The sequence below is a fragment of the Siniperca chuatsi genome, linkage group LG19 (assembly GCF_020085105.1).
Source record: "Siniperca chuatsi isolate FFG_IHB_CAS linkage group LG19, ASM2008510v1, whole genome shotgun sequence".
NCBI classification, from domain to species: Eukaryota; Metazoa; Chordata; class Actinopteri; order Centrarchiformes; family Sinipercidae; genus Siniperca; species Siniperca chuatsi.
In genome coordinates this window covers 9,060,936-9,082,040 of record NC_058060.1, presented here as the reverse complement: position 1 = coordinate 9,082,040, position 21,105 = coordinate 9,060,936, and the positions used below count along the sequence as shown (strand labels likewise).

Genomic DNA, 21,105 nt, shown 5'->3' with positions numbered 1-21,105 from the left:
ATTACTAAAACCCAGCAAAGCTCTACTGAGGACTTTCTGCAATTTGTTGAATGATTTTCTAATACCTTTTAGGGCCATTTGGATTGCAACTGTATTAAATCAACTGATCTATAAAGAGATTACAAATAAATTGCACGTTCTAACTAAACCTAGTAGAGCTGCAACTAACCCTTATTTTCATAATCAATGAATCTGTCAATTATTACATTTGGTCTATAAAACATCAGAAAACAGCGAGAGATGCCTATCACAGTTTCCTGGAAATTTCATCAGTCTTGTTTTGTCCAACCAAGAGTCCAAAACCCAAAGACATTCAATTTACTATCATGTAAAGACAAAGAAAAGCAGCACATTGTCATATTTGAGAAGCTGGAACCATCAAACGTTTGACATTTTTGCTTGAAAAATGGCTTTAATGATTAATCAATTATCAAAATAGTTGCCAATTAATTATCCGTTGACGACTAACCGATTAATCGACTACCTGCAAAAGACTGGCTGGACACCCAGTCCTGAGACTGTCAAGACAATACTGAGCCTCTGTTTAATGTGTATTTGTCTATGTCTTTGAAATCATTGTGTTCGTCACTAATCTGTACCTACAATAAAATAGCTGGTTTATGATATTATTATTAAAGCATCATATTTATACAAATAGTATTATGTAGAAGACTGACTTAAACTAGCACCCTTATCAACTAATCATTTTCATCACCCATTATATGTTGCTAAAGTACAGATCCCTTTCATCATGCAGGATTTGTTTGACATTGTTGTGCAACTGATCAATGGTGCAATCTTGAACTAATTCCTAATTTCATATGAACAGCACTGAACTGAAAAAACAACCCCACAAACATCAGTTAATCCATTTTTAATAGATTATACAATCAAAAATAGGGAAACGAGTTGAGTTGAAAGATAACTGTCCATAACTCAAGATTTCAGTAATGCTGACCAATATAATGTTATCAAACCCATTGTCACAGTCAATTCTCTCCTTTTTGCACAGGAAATGGCAATAATTCATGTAGGCCTCAGTCCAGAGTTGACAGGTTTTATCAAGATGGAATACCCTTTCGTATTAACTGGTTGATGATGGTGTATTAATGGGACTGGGTCAGTTGTTGTAGTGTGTTCACAGTTTACATCTCAGAATTATTCAAGTATAATGATTGACTGGAGATTGATGGAGAATTCCTTTGGATTTTCATTCCCCTGAAATTAACACTGGCAATTTCAATATACATATACTCCATTGCCTTTTATTGTCACTGCATTGCTTAGTTGTTTCTTCCCTTGGTCTCTTTGCAGCGTATTGCATAGGACATTAACCACCATATACAGTAATAATAGTGTCAAGGGACACATGCCATTCTCCATAAAAAATGTGGATAATGTGACGAAGTTACAAGGAATTCTGGAAAATTATCTGGACAAGTGGCTTATTAACATTATTTTTTGGCTCACTGTCCATGTAGTGTGACTGAAGCTTGCAGGGTTTTCCTCGTGGCCTAAGTGTTGTACGGAATACAAAAACAGAAATTTGAACATAAGCTTTTTTTCTCAATAAAAATAATTTCAACATTAGTAATCACTTTCTTTAAAAAAAAAAAATTACAATAAATTTGCACTTGCATAAAAAATAAAAAATATTAAGTAAAATATGTAACACCCCACTGCAACAAGTGTCAGTGGGGAAAAAAAACAACAGCTGTTGGCCAACAGATCAGACCTGGGTTGTGGTAAGGCTGTTATTGCTGAGGCACCTTCATATATCAGCCATACAAACGGTCTATTCTGCATATTTTTGCATTATGTTAAATGAGTTAAATAGCTGCATAAATAAATCAACTCTGAATCTAGGAAAAAAAAGTTTGGTACCAATATAAACCAATATTTCATTTTAGCAGATCATTATCAATTTTAGCATACATGTCTCTCAGGGTGCCAGGAAATACATGCATCCGGATGCTCACGTAGCGATGTTTATGTGTGAGTATATTCTCAAGACAAGAGGCTGACTACATGAAAATGTTAAGCCAAAGTGAAATATTATATATTTTAAGGTCTCTGGGTTAAAGCGCAGAAAAGCTTTTTTTGTTTTTTTTTTTGTTTCTTGCATTAGAGGACACTTACAATACATACAATGAGAACAAAGGAGAAGTACCATTTTAGTTTTAAAAAGGCATGTAGTTCATTCACTCTATACATAGACACTCTTTTATAGGTTTATATTTAATGACCTTAACTGCAGTTAATCAGGCTGAAATCAGCCAAAGTGCATGATGCATTATTTGTATTTTATGTAGAACGTCATGGTCCGTTATCTCTGTTTTTTAAATGTTAGTTTTAGAGTAAGGACATCATTTTGTTAGGCCTCAGTCAGTCTTTTTCAGTTTTAGTCAAATAAACTCAAGTTGTTTTTAACAGAGATATTTTAGGTTAATGCCAGTAGTAATATAGCTGAATTCAACTTTAGATTAAAAAGGCATCAAACAGAAATAAGACCTTGCATAAGTAGAGTTGACACATACAACATCTTCAGCACATGAGAGACCATGATAATCATTTGATTTGGCTCGCTCTTAGTAGCATAGTTCCGTGAAGTAGAATATCACACCAAGAATGCAGATGGGATTTCTGATGGCCAACAAAGTCCAGAAGTTTTAAATGTATGCAACACTTTATCTTCTAAAAGTCGATGGTAAACCAACAGTCTTACCGGATGTCTGATTGATGGACAGACACCTGCTTCTTCAGTTACATTAACAGCTGATGTTTTTGTTTTTATCCAACATACCTGTCTTCAAAAATTAAAGGATTTATAAAAAAAAAATCTATTTAGAGCTGTAAAATGAAATCATATTCTGTAATGTCACAGCTCCCCTAGTCTCATTTTTCCCAATTCATTTTCTAATGAAGTGAACATCAGTATGATACCACAGACTGTTCACTGATGCAGACCAAACATACAGCTTAGGAAGCTCAAAAGGGTAGATTTTTGAAAGAACAAAAGTATATCTTAATACCGGTTAGCGGTAAACAGGTCTTGACTTCGTTCAACAGTAGTGAATTAAACTGACTGTTTTGATTCATGTTTAGAAATGCACTTGCAGCAACATTCTCTATCACATCCCTGGCCTTGTGTAAAAGGTGCAGGAATGAATCCCATACAAAAAACAAAAAACTGTGCGTACATCATATGATTGCATGCTTGGGAGGGGGTTGCCGAATCCAGATTTCCAACTGTGTATCCACTATAAAATCGAAATGTGTTTTTACATAATTTTTTCATTTGGTAAATAATCAACTTGTACTATACTACATACCTCTTGGTTTTGTGCTCTTTTAAAAATCCCCTTTAAGAACAGAATCATACAATGTCCTCATCAAGGAAGCTCTTAATTATGTTTTCCTCTCCTTGTCACATCAGTGTTTTCCTTTAAATTTGGTGGCTTAAATTAGGATCTGTGTAACAACATGAACACTTGTAGGCTTTGGGTGAGGGGTTAGGGTTGAAAGTGCCAAATGATTCCATTCAGTAAGTAAATAACAGTCATAGACTGCTGTGGGCTGGGAAATATTACCCGCAATATAGTAAAAGGAAATAAATTCATATTATACAAAGAGAAACTCTTTGTGGCTTGGTGTGCATAGCATATATACTGAAGGCATGACTTTCTCTGCTTTATAACAAGATTTAGTGTCACATACTGTTAGTTATATCTTGGGTCTCCACCCATTTATGAACTGCATGAGTTTCTTCACCTGCAGTTTGCTTAGCTTGAAGTCCTCAGACAGAATCTCCTCAGTGAGCTGCAGGAGTAAATTCCCATCAATCTTCTCAGACACAAAAAGAGAAACAATGTCATCTGGCAGGCCAATAAACCTCAGAGATTTGGACACCTCTTCAATAGAAAGACCAGCCAGACTGGACGGGGGCTGCCACTGTGCAGTGGGAGAAAAGGATGGACAGTTAGGAGTTAATGAGTCAGAGATGGAATATATCTCTTTTGTGCCCTGCTCATGTTGAGCAAGTGAGCAATTTGAAGTTTCCTGCTCACTGTCACAGACTGATCCTGACAGTAAATCTGTGCACGTCTTTATGGCATTTGATTTTGGCGTTCTTGGCGGTAAGATGGGGCAAGAGAGGCTCTGCTTAGTGTTAGATTCTTCTATCGGCTTGTCTCTGTACATTTCTGAATTGTAACTTGAAGATTTGGCGCAGAACTGATTCAGAGAAGCTTTCTGCAACCTGAAGTCCTTGCTGCTGTGTGCGTGCTCTCGGCCATCAAAGTCAACAAGGCTGGATGTACAGGTTTTTGGGGTGCTCGGGGATCTCTTTCTGGGGTAACTGTAGTAGCTTCGACAGCTGGCTGGCAGAAATTCCTCCATGCCATGGGTTTCTCCTCCACTGAAGTTATTTGGCCAAGACAACCTGGAGGACATCCCATCCGATGGCAGGCTACCACTGGGCAACGTAGCATTTGGCTCAGTGCTGTTGGATTTACCCCAGTTACAGGGGTAGCACACGTGACTTTGCTCTTGTGGGTCGGCCGCCTCTTGCTCACATGCTCCACTACTGATGGAAAAATATAAGATTAATTACATTTTACAGCTGATACAGAAGGGGGTTAAAGAAAAGAATGCGGATTAAGGCGAAACGTCAATGTGCTGACGCATTACTTTTTATCTGCACAAAAATGTGTCATGAAAGACTGTACAGATTAAATATTTATGGGACACAGCTAAATATACAGGAAAAAACCCCAAAAGATCTAGGTGAATTTCAGGGGGCAGCTGAACAGAAGAGGAAAAAATACAAAGACAACATCGTTCTCTAGGTCTATGAAATGTCAGCATAAATAAGCCTTGTCTGAATATATTTTGTCAAAGCAAGTAGTTTCCTGATTTTTTCTTTGTTATATTAATTAGGTGTAATTGATGTCACATGTGCTACGAAATGGTTCCAATTCTTACATGTTGTGGAGACCAGAAGAGTAATAGGAGAGGGTTGGACTTGGAGACCGTGTCTCTTGCTGCCGTGGCTTTGACAGGATGGGCACTGATGGCATCTGTTTCAAACTCCGTGGAGGAATTGGTGGGGCATTCAAAAGACGGCATTCTTCCTTCACCTAGAAAGGAAATGAACTGACATTGCAACTGACAGCAAAACCAAAATAATCATTTTTTCCCCTGTAAAACTGACGGTGTTAGACACTGCTTCAAGTTTAAATCCTTAAGATTTTCATGACATCAAACCCCATTTTTGATGCTATTTATGGACTGCATTTTATCTGCAACAGACATTCAAAGTATTTACATTCAGTAATCATCTGGCTACATAGTAGTTCTTATTGTCGGAGCGGAGTCCGCAATCCCCGCGCTGGATTCAGATAGCCTCCCTACGCACGAGAGATTTACAGGAAAACGATGTACTCATGAAGTCCAGTGCGATCTTATCTCATTCATAACATCCTCACTGTTTACTGTTCACTCTCCTTACACCGTGTCAGAGTTAAGTTACAAACGCAACATCCTACTGTCGCTGCCTCACAGCTTTCAACTGGCAAAAAATGGGTTGACTTTTATTGTGAAGCAGCCACAGGAAAGGCAATGAATTCGTCACACCGGTTAGCGCAAACAGTGACCTTTCATCAAAAATGCATCTATAAAACAAGAGTCATTTCCAGCACCGTTTTTGTCAGGGGATCATGCGTAGCATGAAATCAGAATGGCGGTTGCAATTATTATTGAATGACTTTATTAAAACAATGTGAGTTTGTTTGGTTGCACTGTAAACTGATACACCAGTTGTCCCTAGTTGCTCAAGGAGTGTTTGCTGTTGTATTAAACTGAATTTGCCGTTACCACAGTAACCACTGGTGTTGCCAAATCAACCAAGACTGAAATCTTAAGGATTAAAACTTTAAGTATAATAGATGATACTCACAGCTTCAGACTTGGGTGGGACCGGTGGTGGAGTAAGAGACACATCTGAACTGGTTACTGCCCCGAGAGGACAAGTGTCTGGGTATGACAGGGCTGCGGTTGTACCACAGCCACTGTTGATGCCTCGAATTTCCTCACTTAAAGAAGGTTTTGGGATCTGACTTCTCAAGTGATCCAACCACAGCTCCTCATAGGGAACGTCCGACTTGTTGAGGGACGGTTGTTGGTTTGTGCTATCCAACAGCTCGGGGAAAAAGTGTTCATTTTCTCCTGAGTCTGAGGGGATGCTATCGGAGGGCAGGAGAGCCCAATCTCCACATAGTGTCATACAGCCCTGCAAATTGACCTCACTGTTACCGTGCAGGTTGCTGCCGTACACACACACAGATAGTCGGTGGAAGGACTGGGTGAGTTCATCCCGGGCGTAAGTTAAAGAGCTGGGAATCTGCATGTGGTTGAGACACCCGTTGGAGCTGCCGCTGCCTCCGCTGCTTCCACAGCAGCTACCGTTCCCACTGTTTTTCTTAGGGCTCTTACCATCGTCGTTCCAGTCTGTCCGCACATCCCGGACGGCGCGAGAATAGTCGTCTATGTCAAACTGCTCCTGGCAGAAGGAGATCCAGCGGTGTACCATAGTGTCTAGCCACAACTCGCCTTGCAGCAGTTCCTCTGGAATAATAAATCTAGGCATGGCCATATGAAAGGGAAAATGGATGGGGATAATTTTGTTGCTTCGCAGAATGCAGCACACAACCACTGTTTTCGTCTGAATGTTGACCAATTTGTAGCGATGACCCTCACGGATGAGGTGGAGGTCGTGCTGGTTGCGGGGTGGACTGCTGGGTACTGTGACATTGACCGGGAGACGGGTTTTCTCCACAATGTTCCTGATGGTGTGCTCGCCGTCCTGCATCTGAAGCTCCAGTGGACTACAGGTGCTGAACCTGCCTTTGCACTGGAAAGGCAGGCTGATGCTCTCATTGGTGCGATGGTTCATGCAGATCAAGCAAGGCATCTTGCCTCGACCAATCTTACTGATGGAGTTTAGCTTCCCAATCTTCTTAAAAATGGTGTTGAATCTTGATTTTTCTTTGGAGGTCTTAGCATATAGGATCTCAGCCTGGCCCATTAATGTCAGTTCATCACCGGTGCTTAGTGTAATGTTGTAAACTTCGGTGTCTTCATTGCATTCCCCCGAAGCCATCTGTGAAAACATGACATATGGCCTAAGTACTGAAGAAATTAAGGAAAGTATTTCCACCTTGTGATTTTGATATTTAAGTAAAATCCCTGTCAATAAACATTACGTTAGCGCATTAAAAATTGCTTTCTGTATAGATTCTGTCACTGGTTTAAAAAAAAAAAAGTCTGAAAGAAGCTCAAAGTAAAAATTGACCCCGACAAAGATTGCGTAGAAGTATAAATTGTAATGGCGTCCTATCTTAAGTAGTTTTTAAACCTGCTGAATTTTCTGAAAATAAACCAAAATTACTTAAATATGCCTGTATTAGGAGTTTTAACAGGAAGATTTCAACTCTTAACTCTTAAATGATCAAATACCCCTGATGTCAGCATTGGAAGTCAGAGTTCTAAATAACATGGTATTGATAGTCCAAAAAAGATATTCATTTGAATTAACACTACAGAATCCACAACCAATTATAATAATCCCTTCAACAGATTAGATGTACCTTAACATTGAAAGTGATTTCTTCCATGACGTATACCCTCTCTGGGAATGCTTTGGCGACCTCCTCCACGCTGTTGAAGTACTGCACAGGCTCCTTGACATCTCTGTCCTGCTCCAGTAGCTTAAACTGACCTGAAGTAGGAAAAGACATATCGATGCAACTGACAGGGTCAAGTATGGGTTGTACTTTGCAGTACAAGTTTGGAATAAGGCTACGCATTGTTCCTATGATCTTTCAACAATGATACACCAAAGATTCAAATCATCATTCAAGGAGCCCCCAATTCGAACCCCATGTTGTCAGTTGAAGCACCTGACTTTCTTGGTTTTAATATATACAAAGATACATCATCAAAGGACAATGTCAAGCAAATTCAAAAGCATCAAGCACCCATGCAGATGTAGCTCACCTTCATAGTGCACTGGGATCTCTATTTTGGGCCCAATGACATAGTGTCCCTCCTCCAGACTGTGAGCAGTAATAGTCGTCCACTGACGGCAGGAATGAATCAAGAGGTAGTCATTGTCTCTGAGCCCTTCAACCAACTGACCTGCAAGAATGAAAACAACAAGCAGAACAGAGATTATACCTTACAATCCAATCCAATACTGCAAGGTGCAATAGACAAAAACAACAAATGTACACTAAATTTAACAAACTTTCAGAATAACGTCTTTGCTGTACTTGCTGCCCCTTTTGGATAATCAAAATCTTAACATCAACAACTGTCATGTAAGACATGAAACATCACGTGACTGTTGCATCATGACACTTGGAAAATGTGAAATTAATAGTAAAACATCATAATTGAAATATAAAGTATGATATTGCAGACACAGATGGTCTAAGTTTTATTGGAGTTGTGATATATCTAGAAACTGTGTTTTGGCATTTATTGTATTAATTAGTTAACCTGATTAGACACACAGTGGTGTCTAGAATGTGTCATGGCAGCACTGAAATGAATTTATAATGTCCAAAGTTGAGTTGTTTGAATGATTATCCCAATAACAATAATAATAAGTAAATATCCTGAGGAATGCCTTGATTTTAATACCAATTGGGAGCTTCACCAGCTGCACCACTCAAACAAAGGTATTGGATTACTCCGCAAAATTATGGGAGCTGAAGATCAGCTCCCTCACCAAGAAAGCCCAGCAGAGGATGTACTTTCTGCGGCAGCTGAAGGACCTGTTAAAGACAATGATGGTGCACTTCTAAACCGCCATCATTGAGTCCATCCTCACCTCCTCCATCACCATCTGGTACACTGCTGCCACTGTCAAGGACAAGGGCAGACTGCAGCGTATCATTCGCTCCACAGAGAAGGTGATTGGCTGCAATCTACCTTCCCTCCAGGACCTGTACACCTACAGGACCCTGAGGCGTGCGGGGAAGATTGTGGCTGACCCCTCCCACCCTGGACATAAACTGTTTCAGACACTCCCATCCAGCAGAAGGCTGCAGTTCATCAGGACCAAAACCTCACACCACAAAAACAGTTTCTTTCAGTCTGCAGCTGGCCTAATCAACAAGGCCCAGGACCCCCCACTGACAGTGACTCTCATACCCACCCAACCCCCCCTTATAGTACAGTATACTCATACTGTAAACTTTTGCACATTCCCATGTAAATATTTTGCACATTTCATATCCCTGCACAAACTGTAATTTAAATAGTCATATTGTACATATTCTTTATTATTTTCTTGTATTTTTTTAATATTCTTTAATATCTTATTGTCAATTTTATATTTAGGATTCTTGACCTGCAGTACTTGCTTTATATTTCTTATAGTTCTACTATGTTTATTGTTTTGCACCAAAATACCAAAGCCAATTCTTTGTATGGGTAAAGATGGAGATTTCATAATGGCTTCATTTCAAGTGCATACCATAATGAACATGCTTATGTTAGTACACAATTCTCAGCAAAACAGCTGTTGTGGAAGTAAATTTCCTGACCCCATTATACATACAGTCATCTGTAGTTTTGTTCTAGGTTCATTTTAATGTAACTTTACTGTATCATCTCGTATTGTTTTGCTTAAATGAGTCTTTAATTGTACCCAGAATGAGGCCAAATATGATATTTCAGCCTTGACTGAACAATAAAGTTGACTCATCCTGCTACAACTGTCCCTTGTAGATGTGCCTTTATAATGATATGCACGCATTTTCAAGTCATCACTGTGTTGCAATTAACAGTCTTCTGATGCCTTTATATGTTATATCTAACATGAAATAATATTGCTATGATGACAACGGTTGTTTTTACTCAAACTTCCTGCCTTTACTTACATGGCAAAGGAGTGACAGCAGAGAGGTTAATTACAGGACATGTATAAAATGACTTAGTAAACAATTTATTTGGTGAGATCTGCACGACTGAAGCAAGGGCTGAACGATAGAGACGCAACTTTCAACATTAGAAAAATGCCAACTTTTTTTAATGTTAACTAACAATTTTGCTGAGAATTAATACGATACGCTGACAAAATCAAGTTACCTTAGATGCTAACTAGCAATTTAGCAGCTAACGTTAACAAAGGAAAACTAAGTAGTAACAGAAAGTTACTAACCGTTATCCAGCTTGACAATTTGAGGCAACCTATAAGCACTGACAAGTTGATCTAATGGCAGGGACGTCGTGCTCCATGTAACATCTTTTAAATTGTTGTACAACATTGTTCCAAGGTCCATTTTGCTAGCTTACATTAGCCAACTGGAGAGCTAGCAATGTGTAAACACGGTCACAAAAGGCTAAGCTAAGCTAACAAACTTAATAATATATCAGCTCTCCATCTACAGATTTAGACTTGGTACGCTTCTTATTAATCGTCGCATATTTCCCTTTTTATTTGTCTACGTATCATTAAGGTCCGTTGTCTGACAATGTAGCAGAGCCATGTTTGTTTAGCTAGCGACGGTTGCCTGCATCAAGGCAACGTCTAGGCTAGAGTTAACCAGACGAATAACGGAAATACGTTTTTTCTTTTTTAAAATAAGAGTATTATTTACTTTGGGGTACACAAGATAGTGAACAGCACAAAAAAAACGTATCATACTTTCTTCGTGAAATGGTTCAATTGCCTTACAATACTGAGTAAGATATTGCGTGCTAGAGTGCATGGTATTTGCTAATGGTTTATTGGCTGTTCGCGAGCGATGTATTTTATAACGTATCTACCGGAAGTTCTAGTTTGTAACATTACTGTAAAGTGTGGCAGTGATGCTGATAACTGAAAGACAAAAAGGCAGACTAAAGGCAGCCTGTTCCAAAATATCAAAATATAACTCCACCTGGTGCCAATGGAGACCAAGTTCATGGTATTCTTCACCTCATTCAGTGACTCTGACTCCTGCCATTACAAATTTAAATGGCACCCATATTACTCATACTGAGTCCTACAAAAATTTGGCTTGACAGCAGACTATCATTCAAGACTCACATTCAACACTTCACTCAAAACTTAAAAATCAAACTAGGTTTCTTGTACAGACCTAAAGGATGTCTGTCTTCTTCCAACCGTAAAACCTGTATGTAAAATACCAACACACGCGCACACGCACACACACAAGCACTGAATTGCTACATACTGTATGCCAGAGTATCACATGGGGAAAAAAGCTACAACCATTGGGCCTTAAAAGCTGGTGGTGGTGCAGATATAAATATACCAATGACACTGTCATTGCACTTCCTGATCTCCCTGGTGTAAATCAGAAGAGCTTCCTTAATTTGGTCCGTAGCTCAGTGTACGCCTAACCTGCGACTATGTCTTTTCTGGACACTTTGCGCCAATGGGACAAGGCAGTAACTTGTGTTGAAAGACAGGATTTGTCAGAAGCACTCAGGATTTTCCTGTCTATCAAAGAACCAAACTCCAAAATTTGTTTTGACATTGGCTGTCTCCATCTTCTTAACCAATCCCTGGATGCTGCTGAAAAGGTATGTCTGACCTTTGTTGGCAAAATGCAAGCTAAACAAAAATATCTACGGTATTTATTTTGTAATATTACTCATCAAAAAGTAAACTCTTCTTAATATGTAGCTGATAAAGCTGAGATGAAATACTGTGATATGTTGCAGTCTGAAAGTGCAAGTCACTGAGAAAGAAGAAGTAGAGTTTACCATTTCTCTTTTCTTCTAGAGGAAGTTACAGTGTTTTCTAATGTTTCTCAGGCATTTGATTGCAGCATAGGCAAGGACGAGCACTTGGCTGTTGCCTTCTTTCAAAGAGGAATCACGTTTTACAGAAAGAAGAGGCAAGACACACCAGTCATCTCAATAAAGTGGCCACATTCATTTTTCATATTTAACATTGTGGTTTAAAAATACTGTATACTAGACACACTATGCTTTTGTCATCATAAAATTTGATTTGTAATCATCACTCTTACAATTTTTTTTGGTCTATTACATGCAAAAGTAATTAACTGGATTATTTATATTCAAAGGTATGAGGAGAGTTTAGCGGATTTCCAGCATGCCTTCAAAAGACTAAGAGGCAACCAGCTGATAGATTACAAAGCACTTGGTCTCACATACAAGTTATATGCATGTGAGGTAAGTATTTAAAAGCATCCAATCATTTTTATATTGTTCTTGTAAACCCTGATTATGCCATTAACAAATTATTAGACTACTTAAGACTGTTCTTCTCTATTCTGTCTACTTCTGTCAAACAGTTTAGAGACGTAGAGTACATTCATTCTGAACACTCTTTTGTAATCTGCCCTAATGACTAACTTGATGTTAAAAACCAGTGGTTCAAAAACAGTGGTTTGTCTGTTTTTATTTGGCACTGTTGATGTTAGCCATTCGTCCAAAGTACAATTTGACTCATTTTCACTCTTTTCTACAGTAAGGGTTAAAAAAAGCCACTCCTAATAACAGAGTCCCAGGCATTTCTCTTCAAATACAATATCAATGTTTCCTGCCACAGGTTCTCCACAATATGGCCCTGGCTGAGGCTCAGCTGGGTAACTGGGAAAAGGCCCAGGAAAACCTTGTGAAGGCTCTCGACTACAAGACAGACGCCAAGCTCAATATAATTGACAGAGCTCTGCAATCCACCCTGGTCAGTTCACATGTGGGTGGGATGTAGCGCTTTAGAGCAAGGTGATGCACCCACCCACAACTCAGATAGATATTCACATTGACAACCCAGTAACCAATTATTTCAAAAAGATCCCTATATCAGCCAGTGTATTTGCAAATAAATATACATAAATATCAGTCTAATCAGTGAAGGGTCAAGGACGAGGCATGGAGAGCGCTATTTATTTGCTCAAAGTGATACTCTGTTTATTGGCAAAAGGGTTAGCAATTGAATCAGAATTTACGTTCATGTCAGAAATGCTTGATCAATATTATAATATCCCTTGCAATGCGATTTCACCAACAGAAACAGAAAATTTTCAAACCAGTTGAGTTCCCATCAAAAGTGCTATTCAAACCAAATAAGCACTATGTTGCTGAGCTGGAGAAGAAGGACTACCTGGGCAAAGCGAAGGTAACGCTTTATCTGATGACATACCTTTGCTTTAGTAACAGTTGGTATTACACTCACTAAAATATCACTTAATCAGTGATTTTTTCTTTATAGAATACTTACTTTTTGAAAAGATAAATACAATTGAGATTATTTTGGAGAAAACACTGTAATTATTTGACATATCTGACATTTTTTCTCTGTTATCTTCAGGTTGTTGCCTCTGTCGTCCCTCAGGATGACTTCTCTGGATTTGCCCCATTACAGCCACAGGTGACATATGGGCTCTTCTTTGGCAATAACAAAACAAAAAACAATACAATCTGATGACAAGCGTGTTATTATTAGCTTATTGTGTCACATTACATCAAAAATATATTATATGGAAGACTTTGAAATTTTAAGAGGCACTAAATTATCCACAATCAACCTGTGTTGGTGACCGTGATCCAAGGACACTTTGATGTATCACAAGCTGCATTATATTTTCTGCCCTAGCTTACCATAATGTAATACCACACTTATAACTATTGTTAGTTTTTTTAAACTAAAAGGCTATTACTGTGATGCTGTGCTGCACCATGTCAGTGAGAACTACATCTGAAAATGTTTCCAGCACCACTGACTGGATGCTTTGTGTTTACATCTGACAGGTCGAAGATGGTCCAACTCGTCCAAAAGAACCTGAGGTTCTAAGGTAGAACGGTCACCTTGAAGTTGTAGAAACTTGATGCTCTCTAAACGCACATTATATTTAGTTGGTAGTTACAATGTTGAAAAATATGATTATGGTATGAATATGGTTTGTTTGTTTGTTTGTTTGTTTGCAAATTACCTTGATGCTTGGTAAGGTTTTGTGATAGACGATGGATTTTCTGCTGTACATGGAGGATGTGTAAAATTTGAAAAATCAGCTCTTAAAGTAGAAATAGGAAATGGGCAAAAAAAAAGCATCAACCAAATGTATGAAACTGTATGATTTCATAAGAGGAAAATGTTGAATCACTGTGTAAATGTAAACAATAGCACAGCAGGACAGAAATGTATTATTACACAAGCGAGGCTAGTGTGCCAGCAGGTATCTTGATGCCGTGTGGATGCCTCCTGTCTTCACAGGGCTTTAGAAGGAGAACCCCACACTGTCCTGTTTGAGTTTGTTCCTGAGACCAGTGATGAGTTGGCTGTAGTGCCGGGCAATATTGTGTTTGTACTGCAGAAGGGTGCTGACAACTGGGCATCTGTGATCTTCAATGAAAGAGTAAGACCACTATGCTAGTGTGCATCTCCCAAGACCTCCTGTTGGCACTTGTGTTTTTCCTTTTTTTATGAAACATGCATAGAAACCATTATTCAAGTCATGTTAAGAGAATTCATATAATGTTACTGTCAATTGAGAGTATTCATCATTATCATGTCAATTATAGAGGGGACTTGTTCCTTACAATTACCTGGAACGTTTGGAGATCTCCTTGGCTTCTAAACAGAATGAGGTAAGGCATTTATTTTCTTTTTCTTTTTTTTCTCACAACTTTCTTATAGTAGACTGCTGTAACAACGTTAATACTTAAACACACTGTGCAGCCATTCTCAGAGTATGAATCATTTCTTGTTTTGTTGATTGCTTCTTAGTATTTCCAGAGGCGGTGTAGTCTCCAGTAGTCAAACATTTTGCTCTGAGACTTAGAAATGTCTGTTAAAGACATTATCAGTAGTCTTTTGTTAATTTTCTAAGCATACTCTGCAGGTTTCTAAAATGGCACTTGATGAAATCTGATATTTGTTCCAAGTTTTATAGTGCGCTGCAATTACATCTTTATTTTTTCTGTATTTTGAACGGCATTATTTGGATGGTATTAACCATGGACAGGGGATAACTGAGCCCCCAACTCGAGCACCACCGACCAGACCTGAAAGGAAACAAGGTAGACTTCTCCAACACACAGTTTAAGCAAGCTAAAATAACTACAGGCACCATTCTCTGATTGGTGCTAAATACCATTGCATATGACCATAACAAATGTTGTAACCCAGAAAGTGTTTGCAAATGCAATTTGACCCATATAACTAAACGTTTTTTTAAATATGTATTTATATGTTTTTATTAAGGTCTTACTCCTAGTGACAGCAGTGGACACATACAACGAAAGGTATGCTGAGTCAAATCCTTGATTTGTCCAGTCCTGCCCATGAATATGATACACCTCTAAACCACAAAATGTGCCAACATGGGAAGTGTTTTAGGGTGGATTTATTTTTATTTTTGTTTTGACTTAGTTCCATTTTTCCCCCCTTTCATTAATGCCAGGATGCACAGCCTACCGACAATTCATGTATCGTCAAAGTCCGTTTCACATTCAACTTTGCTGTCTCAGTACCACCTGGGTCTCCCTATGCGATACTGATTGAGAAAATCAGTAAGAAACTGAATCTGCCTTCTACTGCAATTACCTTGAGGTACGGTGCACATTTGAAAAAAAATAAATAAATCTTCCAGTTTAATTGGTATATTGTGTTACTGATGGAGAACAAAATTCTATCCTTTTGTTCCATTTAGTATAACCTCCGAGGCAACTGGACAAAGTGTAATCAGTGCCGACACAGAAATGGAAAGTGTGTGGAGTTGTGCCAGTGGTGGGCGCATCACCTTGTGGTGTAACACCAAAGAGGTAAGCAAGTGGTGATCTAATATGCTGGCCTCACAAAATACAGTTATTCTGGTTGATACCAACATTTATGAATTATGAATATTTTTAGGATCTTCCTGATAAATGGTGTTCAACTGTTTCCTGCAAATTTCATTTTTGTCAGTGGGAAAGCAACATTGAGACTATTGAAGCTCTTCATTATGCACATCTGAGCAACCTCATACAGATGTGTTTCATCCTCAATCATGTTGGTCTTGCAGTCGAGTACAACTGTAATACACCACTACACGACAGACGGACATGATTTCAAGGACACTCAAAGGAATTTGGATGCAACTTAACAGAGTTTGAAGTGTCCCTTGCTAAGGATGCAAATATTTATAACTCAAAATATTCTAATTTATTTTACTCTGAATTGAAGCTGTAACACCACAAAATGCTGACAAAATTCATGTTGGCCACTTTCCGAAGGACTTGAAAAGTTAAAATAGAACTTTGCTGGAAATATTTTTGTATATTCATTTATTATAGGAGTGCTTTATGCTCCATGTTAGCACTCCATGTTGGGTTATGGGCTAAATTATCTTCCTGGATTCACTCCAACACTTAAACGTTATGCCATAAACCATAAAATCCAGTGCAAACCAAGATCACTTGTTTCAACTTGAGTTATGATGAAATTGAGCAGAAAATTATTATTTGTGTGCATTTTGTGTTTCTAGCAAATTGATGGAAAGCCAAAGAACGAGATTCACTTGGTGGCACTTCATTCCTATGAGTCGTCAAACCCAGAGGATCTCAATTTTCACGAAGGCGATACAATCACACTCCTCTCTAAAGGTGAGACTTCATTCTTTGGGCCATATAAGTGTATATCCCAAATATTTAGAAATACTGATATGTCCAAGAAATAAGATTCTAATTAATAATTTCTTTTTTTCTTTAGTCAACCAGGATTGGTTGGAGGGGCAATGTAATGGGAATACTGGTATATTTCCTGCATCCTTTGTGGAAGAAGTTCCTGTCAATAAACAGTAAACAAATAAATGTAAATGTAAAAGAAAACATAATAAAGCCAGTAATACAGTTAAGTGGCCAAAGCTGAAAAGTGGTCAGGTACCAATGAACTAAATTGTATATTTTTTATTAATATTACTTTTAAACATCATTAAAATATCAATGGTCACAATACCTTTGGACGAGTGCTAAAAGTTGTAATGTTTGGACCAAATCAGTTTTTATTTTCGCATTACTTAATGAATCACAGAATGTAACCTATGATCACAGAATGTAACCTATGATTTGGTCCTATGATTAAATACTCTGTTGGATTACTGGTAAATTATCATGAAGACGTTCCTTCCTCTTCATAGGCAATAGCTATGCCTCTCCTGCCCTTCACTGCCTTCACCACAGGTGTCTCTCCCAACTTCTGCTCTAAGCCACGCCAGCTTCGTTCCGCCAGGAAAGATGCTGAAAAGAGAAAGCATAACTGTGTAATGTAATACAAGACATTTATAAGTGTATTTGTGCAAGACTGTAACAAATGAAGTGGGTTTTTTTTTTGTTGTTTTGAGAAATGCTCACATGCACAAGGTGCAACAATTACTGTATGTGTGCAAAATTCTGCAATAAACTTATTGATGTATGGAAATTAAGCAAACAGTGTCTTATGTTTAGCAGAATTTCTTATACCAGCGGAGTTGGTGTTGGCTACAGTCAGCATCTGGTTCCTGAGGACCACGGAAGAGCCACATGAGGACTCTGCAGGCTCACTGATCAACAGATTCTGGCTTCGCAGCGCTCCTGTGATTAAAGACATGTCAGTCTCATCGCCCTCCTCCTGCTGATCAGCCAAAGGCACATGACTCTGTCCCCCTGGTGCAAGTTTGAGATAAAAAAGGAAATGTTAGATGTAGCAAAATACTTCAATAGCCTTCAACTGAATCTTATATTTCACTTTTCAATATTTTAATTTCTAGTCTTTTCTTTGCAACACCTTCCCCCAATTACTCCAAATGTAGTACAGAGTTGGTACAGATCGTTTCACCATTAATAACTAAGAGAGGAAAAGCATAAAGAATTGAATCTGGTGTAATGTACTTTAAAACATATAACATTTCTTAACGGAATAATAATATTCACTGTAGCCACCAACGCACATATTAGAAGGGGAATTCGAAATTTCCAAATCTATAGCAAACATAACCCAGCCATCGCTATTTTTGAGCTTGAATTATAATATAGGCAAACTTTACATGACAATTATAACTTTTTCGTTAACATTTCATCACCATCTTTATAATACTATAAAGATCCAATTATTTTCATACAGTCTCTTAACATAAAAAAGTTGAGTTGATTTTGGAATTTCTGATAAATCCCAATCTAACCTGGCAGGAGTTGTCGAAAGTCTGTGACATATTCCTCTGACCACTCCCTCTTCTTGTTGCAGGCCACTTCCATCTCAAATGGTGTTACAACAGGTTTATAGAACTCACTTGAGTCCAGCAGTGAGTTCTCAGGACATGCAATTAACACAAAAATGTCAATTTCCAGAAAGTTTGCTAGTTTGGGCACGTTCAGTTTGCCCATGGCAAACATATAGCTCTTCTTGCCAGCTCTGCTGATGGTCTCCTTCAGCTGCTGGATGACGGTGAGGTAGTCTGCCACCCCGAGTGTTCCAACCAGGATGCCAACCACGTTGGCATCTTTGGCCCTTTCTATAGCGTAATATCGCTTCATCAGTGCACGGTTGATACTTATTGACTCAGTCCTCCCAATCATTGTTATGGGATCAAAAGAACAAAATGAGCAGCGATTCCAAGTCATCATGAAGTTTCTCAGGGTCGCTCCCTCTTGGCCTACATAGAACATACTGTAATCCTTTATGCTTAAACCGCTTTTCAAGGAGAACTGCCTTCCAAACTGACGAATAACCTGGTTGTCTCCTCGCTCTGACAGACAGGTGTCATGTTGTCTTTTGATCCGGCCGTGACTGTAACACTGCTCCCCTTCGACAACAAGTTCTGAGATGACAAGGTTTGGATACTCTGGCGAAAGGAGTGTCTGAAGATCATCTGAAATAAAGAAAAAATATGTTTTATTCAGTCACTGAGAGGAAATCATTAACAAACCTTTATTAAGCTAATATGTGAATAGGTAAGATCTGCCTTGACTGAGGATGTGGTTAATATGACTTCTTAGAGTCTGGAATTGATATATCTGGACTGAGGATGCTGATAGTTAAATTAACTAAGTAGTCAAATTACCTAAAATAGTACATGTGTCCTACTATTCATCTTAAAGCTGTCCTATTTTCATGAACGACACATAGTGATCTGACAGATGACTGCTTAAATAAACATGAATATCTCCTCAATATAATGGCATAAACATATGATGGCCTAATCCTCTTTTATACATCACATTAAAGAGCACACAGTAGGGCTTAGTAGAATAGCTTACTTATAGCATGAACATAGTTGACATCATAGAGGATGATGATGTGACTGTGCATGTCAGGGTAGAGTTCTCTGAAGGCAGAAGTGCACTTCTCAAGATCCACCGGTCTTCTCTCAAAGACGTACATCAATGGCAGTCTTTTAGACGGGCTGAGGCACGCGCTGCCATAGTGCACAATGCAGTCGGCTCCAACATGTTCTGCAGCTACCTCATCCACACAGCAACTGCTCCAGAGAATTCAACAAAAAATGAATGTATGTGAACAAAAATAACAACACCGTGGCTGTCCGTTGAACAAATGGCTGATGGCATTAGAAGCAGTTCACCTACAACCTGTTTTTCAATATCTGTGAATAAATCAGAAAAATGTGCTTAAACATCAAAATAAAACTCACGGTATAGCGGCAAAAGCTGGTATTTTTCAAGTTCAACAAGCAGCTATACTAAAGGTATATTATCACACATGCTAATGATAAATAAAGTAACTAAATAAAATAAATCAAACCGCCAAAATCGTAATATCCTCACTTACTAAATCAGTTTGATAAAAGTTATTCTAAATTTGAAATATCACGTGTGTGTGCTGGATCCAAATTTGGAAATTATCACATGTAAAGCATAAAATGCATGTAAAATTTGTCTTTGTCAGATACATCAGTAAAGGTACAACTGGGCCATGCTTTTCACTTCACTTTGCACAAAGAATCAAAGCACTAAAAATGGCATATGCAGCATGGGTGCATTATTAAACCAAGTAAGACTTTTCTCAGTTAAACTTGGTGTGTTACCTGCCATAGGATGTATCTCCCAAAACGAACGACTTGACATTACAGTTTCTCTCAATCTCCGCTGCTACTGCAACTGAATCCACCAGCAGCTCGTCAGGAAACTGCAGAGCAACCTGCGAACATTTACCATTTTAGACAAATAAACTTCTCAAACGTGTATCTGGCGTTGATGCATATGATTTAGCTTGAGTTGCTTAACTGAACAGCAAGAAGTGTGTTGTCCTTTCATGCTTTGGTATACAATTGGACTGAAATGTTTACATGACTAAAAGTAAAAAATGATGTCCTCACCTTTTCAAACTGACGCTCACTGATGAAGTCGCAAGTCTTTTTAATCTGATACAACTCTTCAAGTTTTTCCAGAGGGGTATTTGTCTTCACTGTTACGTCTACCACACGCTGAATTACCGTTTCCGAGTTGCTACTAAATGCATCAGCCATTGCTGCATAGGAGATGCAGTGCCTGCAAAAACACAAACTATATTTCAGCATATCAGCTGGTGACAAAGCAACAAAGCTAATGTAAATATAATCAACATTTCTTTAATGGCTTATTCTGCTGGCGAAAAACACGTCTGACTGAACGACAGTCAAGTATATTTACTCTATTGTTACATTCACGAATAATTGACCGAATGAAGCGTAACAATGTAGCCAACCACTTGACTACATTGTCAATAGGAAGTTATGGTATATTTTTACAAGATAACGACACATATCGTGTCAAATGTACAGTTAACCGTCCCTTAACTTACCTTGCTAAACCTTGGTCTCGTCTGCTAGCTTGGCCGCTAGCTGATTTGACTCCTGAGGTCGTTGTTTAAAATCTTTACAAACTATATTATTTACAATTTATGACGTTTTGTACCTGCATGACCACATACATGTAAACTTATAATTCAATGTCATGTGAGTAGCTGTTGACGGATAAAACGCGTCTCTGACGGCTACACACGTGTAAGCAGTTCAGCCGTTCCACTAGGGCAAACACTTCCGGTTTAAAGGGTTTTCAAAATAAAAGCCAGGGTAAACTGACAGAATGACGTGCCCTATCGGCTATTTA

At 38.5% G+C, this 21,105-nt stretch overlaps 3 protein-coding genes across 7 annotated transcripts; 1 reads left to right on the top strand and 2 right to left on the bottom strand.

The window, feature by feature from the left end:
• Positions 1-858: 858 nt before the first annotated feature.
• garem (GRB2 associated, regulator of MAPK1) lies at positions 859-10,896 on the bottom strand. Of its 2 annotated transcripts, none has more exons than XM_044177391.1 (6): positions 10,229-10,896; positions 8,056-8,196; positions 7,647-7,777; positions 5,957-7,159; positions 4,984-5,138; positions 859-4,585 (listed from the first exon to the last, which is right to left on the bottom strand). In XM_044177391.1, exons 1-6 carry the CDS (start codon positions 10,347-10,349, stop codon positions 3,724-3,726), a joined length of 2,613 nt encoding a protein of 870 aa, XP_044033326.1. In that variant the 5' UTR covers positions 10,350-10,896; the 3' UTR covers positions 859-3,723. The 2 variants fall into 2 exon arrangements, with proteins under 2 accessions (XP_044033326.1, XP_044033327.1); XM_044177392.1 differs by having other exon boundaries at positions 859-4,582.
• Positions 10,897-11,282: 386 nt separating this feature from the next.
• Positions 11,283-17,443, top strand: ncf2 (neutrophil cytosolic factor 2). 4 transcript variants are annotated; one of them, XM_044177395.1, is made up of 16 exons: positions 11,327-11,598; positions 11,833-11,915; positions 12,108-12,216; positions 12,596-12,730; positions 13,058-13,165; positions 13,358-13,417; positions 13,798-13,841; positions 14,261-14,402; positions 14,569-14,634; positions 15,012-15,066; positions 15,251-15,291; positions 15,450-15,598; positions 15,699-15,810; positions 16,512-16,629; positions 16,736-16,837; positions 17,163-17,443. In XM_044177395.1, exons 1-15 carry the CDS (start codon positions 11,425-11,427, stop codon positions 16,825-16,827), a joined length of 1,488 nt encoding a protein of 495 aa, XP_044033330.1. In that variant the 5' UTR covers positions 11,327-11,424; the 3' UTR covers positions 16,828-16,837; positions 17,163-17,443. The 4 variants fall into 4 exon arrangements, with proteins under 4 accessions (XP_044033331.1, XP_044033330.1, XP_044033328.1 ...); XM_044177393.1 differs by having other exon boundaries at positions 11,329-11,598; positions 11,833-11,942; positions 16,736-17,443; XM_044177394.1 differs by having other exon boundaries at positions 11,334-11,598; positions 16,736-17,443.
• dph2 (diphthamide biosynthesis 2) lies at positions 16,918-21,049 on the bottom strand. The gene is made up of 7 exons (XM_044177397.1): positions 20,798-21,049; positions 20,334-20,505; positions 20,043-20,155; positions 19,258-19,478; positions 18,183-18,869; positions 17,485-17,667; positions 16,918-17,262 (listed from the first exon to the last, which is right to left on the bottom strand). Exons 2-7 carry the CDS (start codon positions 20,481-20,483, stop codon positions 17,135-17,137), a joined length of 1,482 nt encoding a protein of 493 aa, XP_044033332.1. The 5' UTR covers positions 20,484-20,505; positions 20,798-21,049; the 3' UTR covers positions 16,918-17,134.
• Between the last annotated feature and the right edge of the window lie 56 nt (positions 21,050-21,105).

Bases quoted from the DNA above. Each gene is read 5' to 3' on its own strand.
- dph2 (XM_044177397.1), bottom strand. From the start codon at position 20,483: ATGGCTGATGCATTTAGTAGCAACTCGGAAACGGTAATTCAGCGTGTG. The intron at 19,479-20,042 runs GTAACACACCAA...TCTCTGGAGCAG, and splicing joins GGAGATACATCCTATGGCAG to TTGCTGTGTGGATGAGGTAG. The intron at 17,668-18,182 runs GTTAGATTGGGA...AACTTGCACCAG, and splicing joins CTTTCGACAACTCCTGCCAG to GGGGACAGAGTCATGTGCCT.
- ncf2 (XM_044177393.1), top strand. From the start codon at position 11,425: ATGTCTTTTCTGGACACTTTGCGCCAATGGGACAAGGCAGTAACTTGT. The intron at 12,731-13,057 runs GTCAGTTCACAT...TTTCACCAACAG, and splicing joins GAGCTCTGCAATCCACCCTG to AAACAGAAAATTTTCAAACC. The intron at 15,292-15,449 runs GTATGCTGAGTC...CATTAATGCCAG, and splicing joins GTGGACACATACAACGAAAG to GATGCACAGCCTACCGACAA.
- garem (XM_044177391.1), bottom strand. From the start codon at position 10,349: ATGGACCTTGGAACAATGTTGTACAACAATTTAAAAGATGTTACATGG. The intron at 8,197-10,228 runs GTTAGTAACTTT...TCATTCTTGCAG, and splicing joins AATTGTCAAGCTGGATAACG to GTCAGTTGGTTGAAGGGCTC. The intron at 4,586-4,983 runs GTAAGAATTGGA...TTTTTCCATCAG, and splicing joins TCTTCTGGTCTCCACAACAT to TAGTGGAGCATGTGAGCAAG.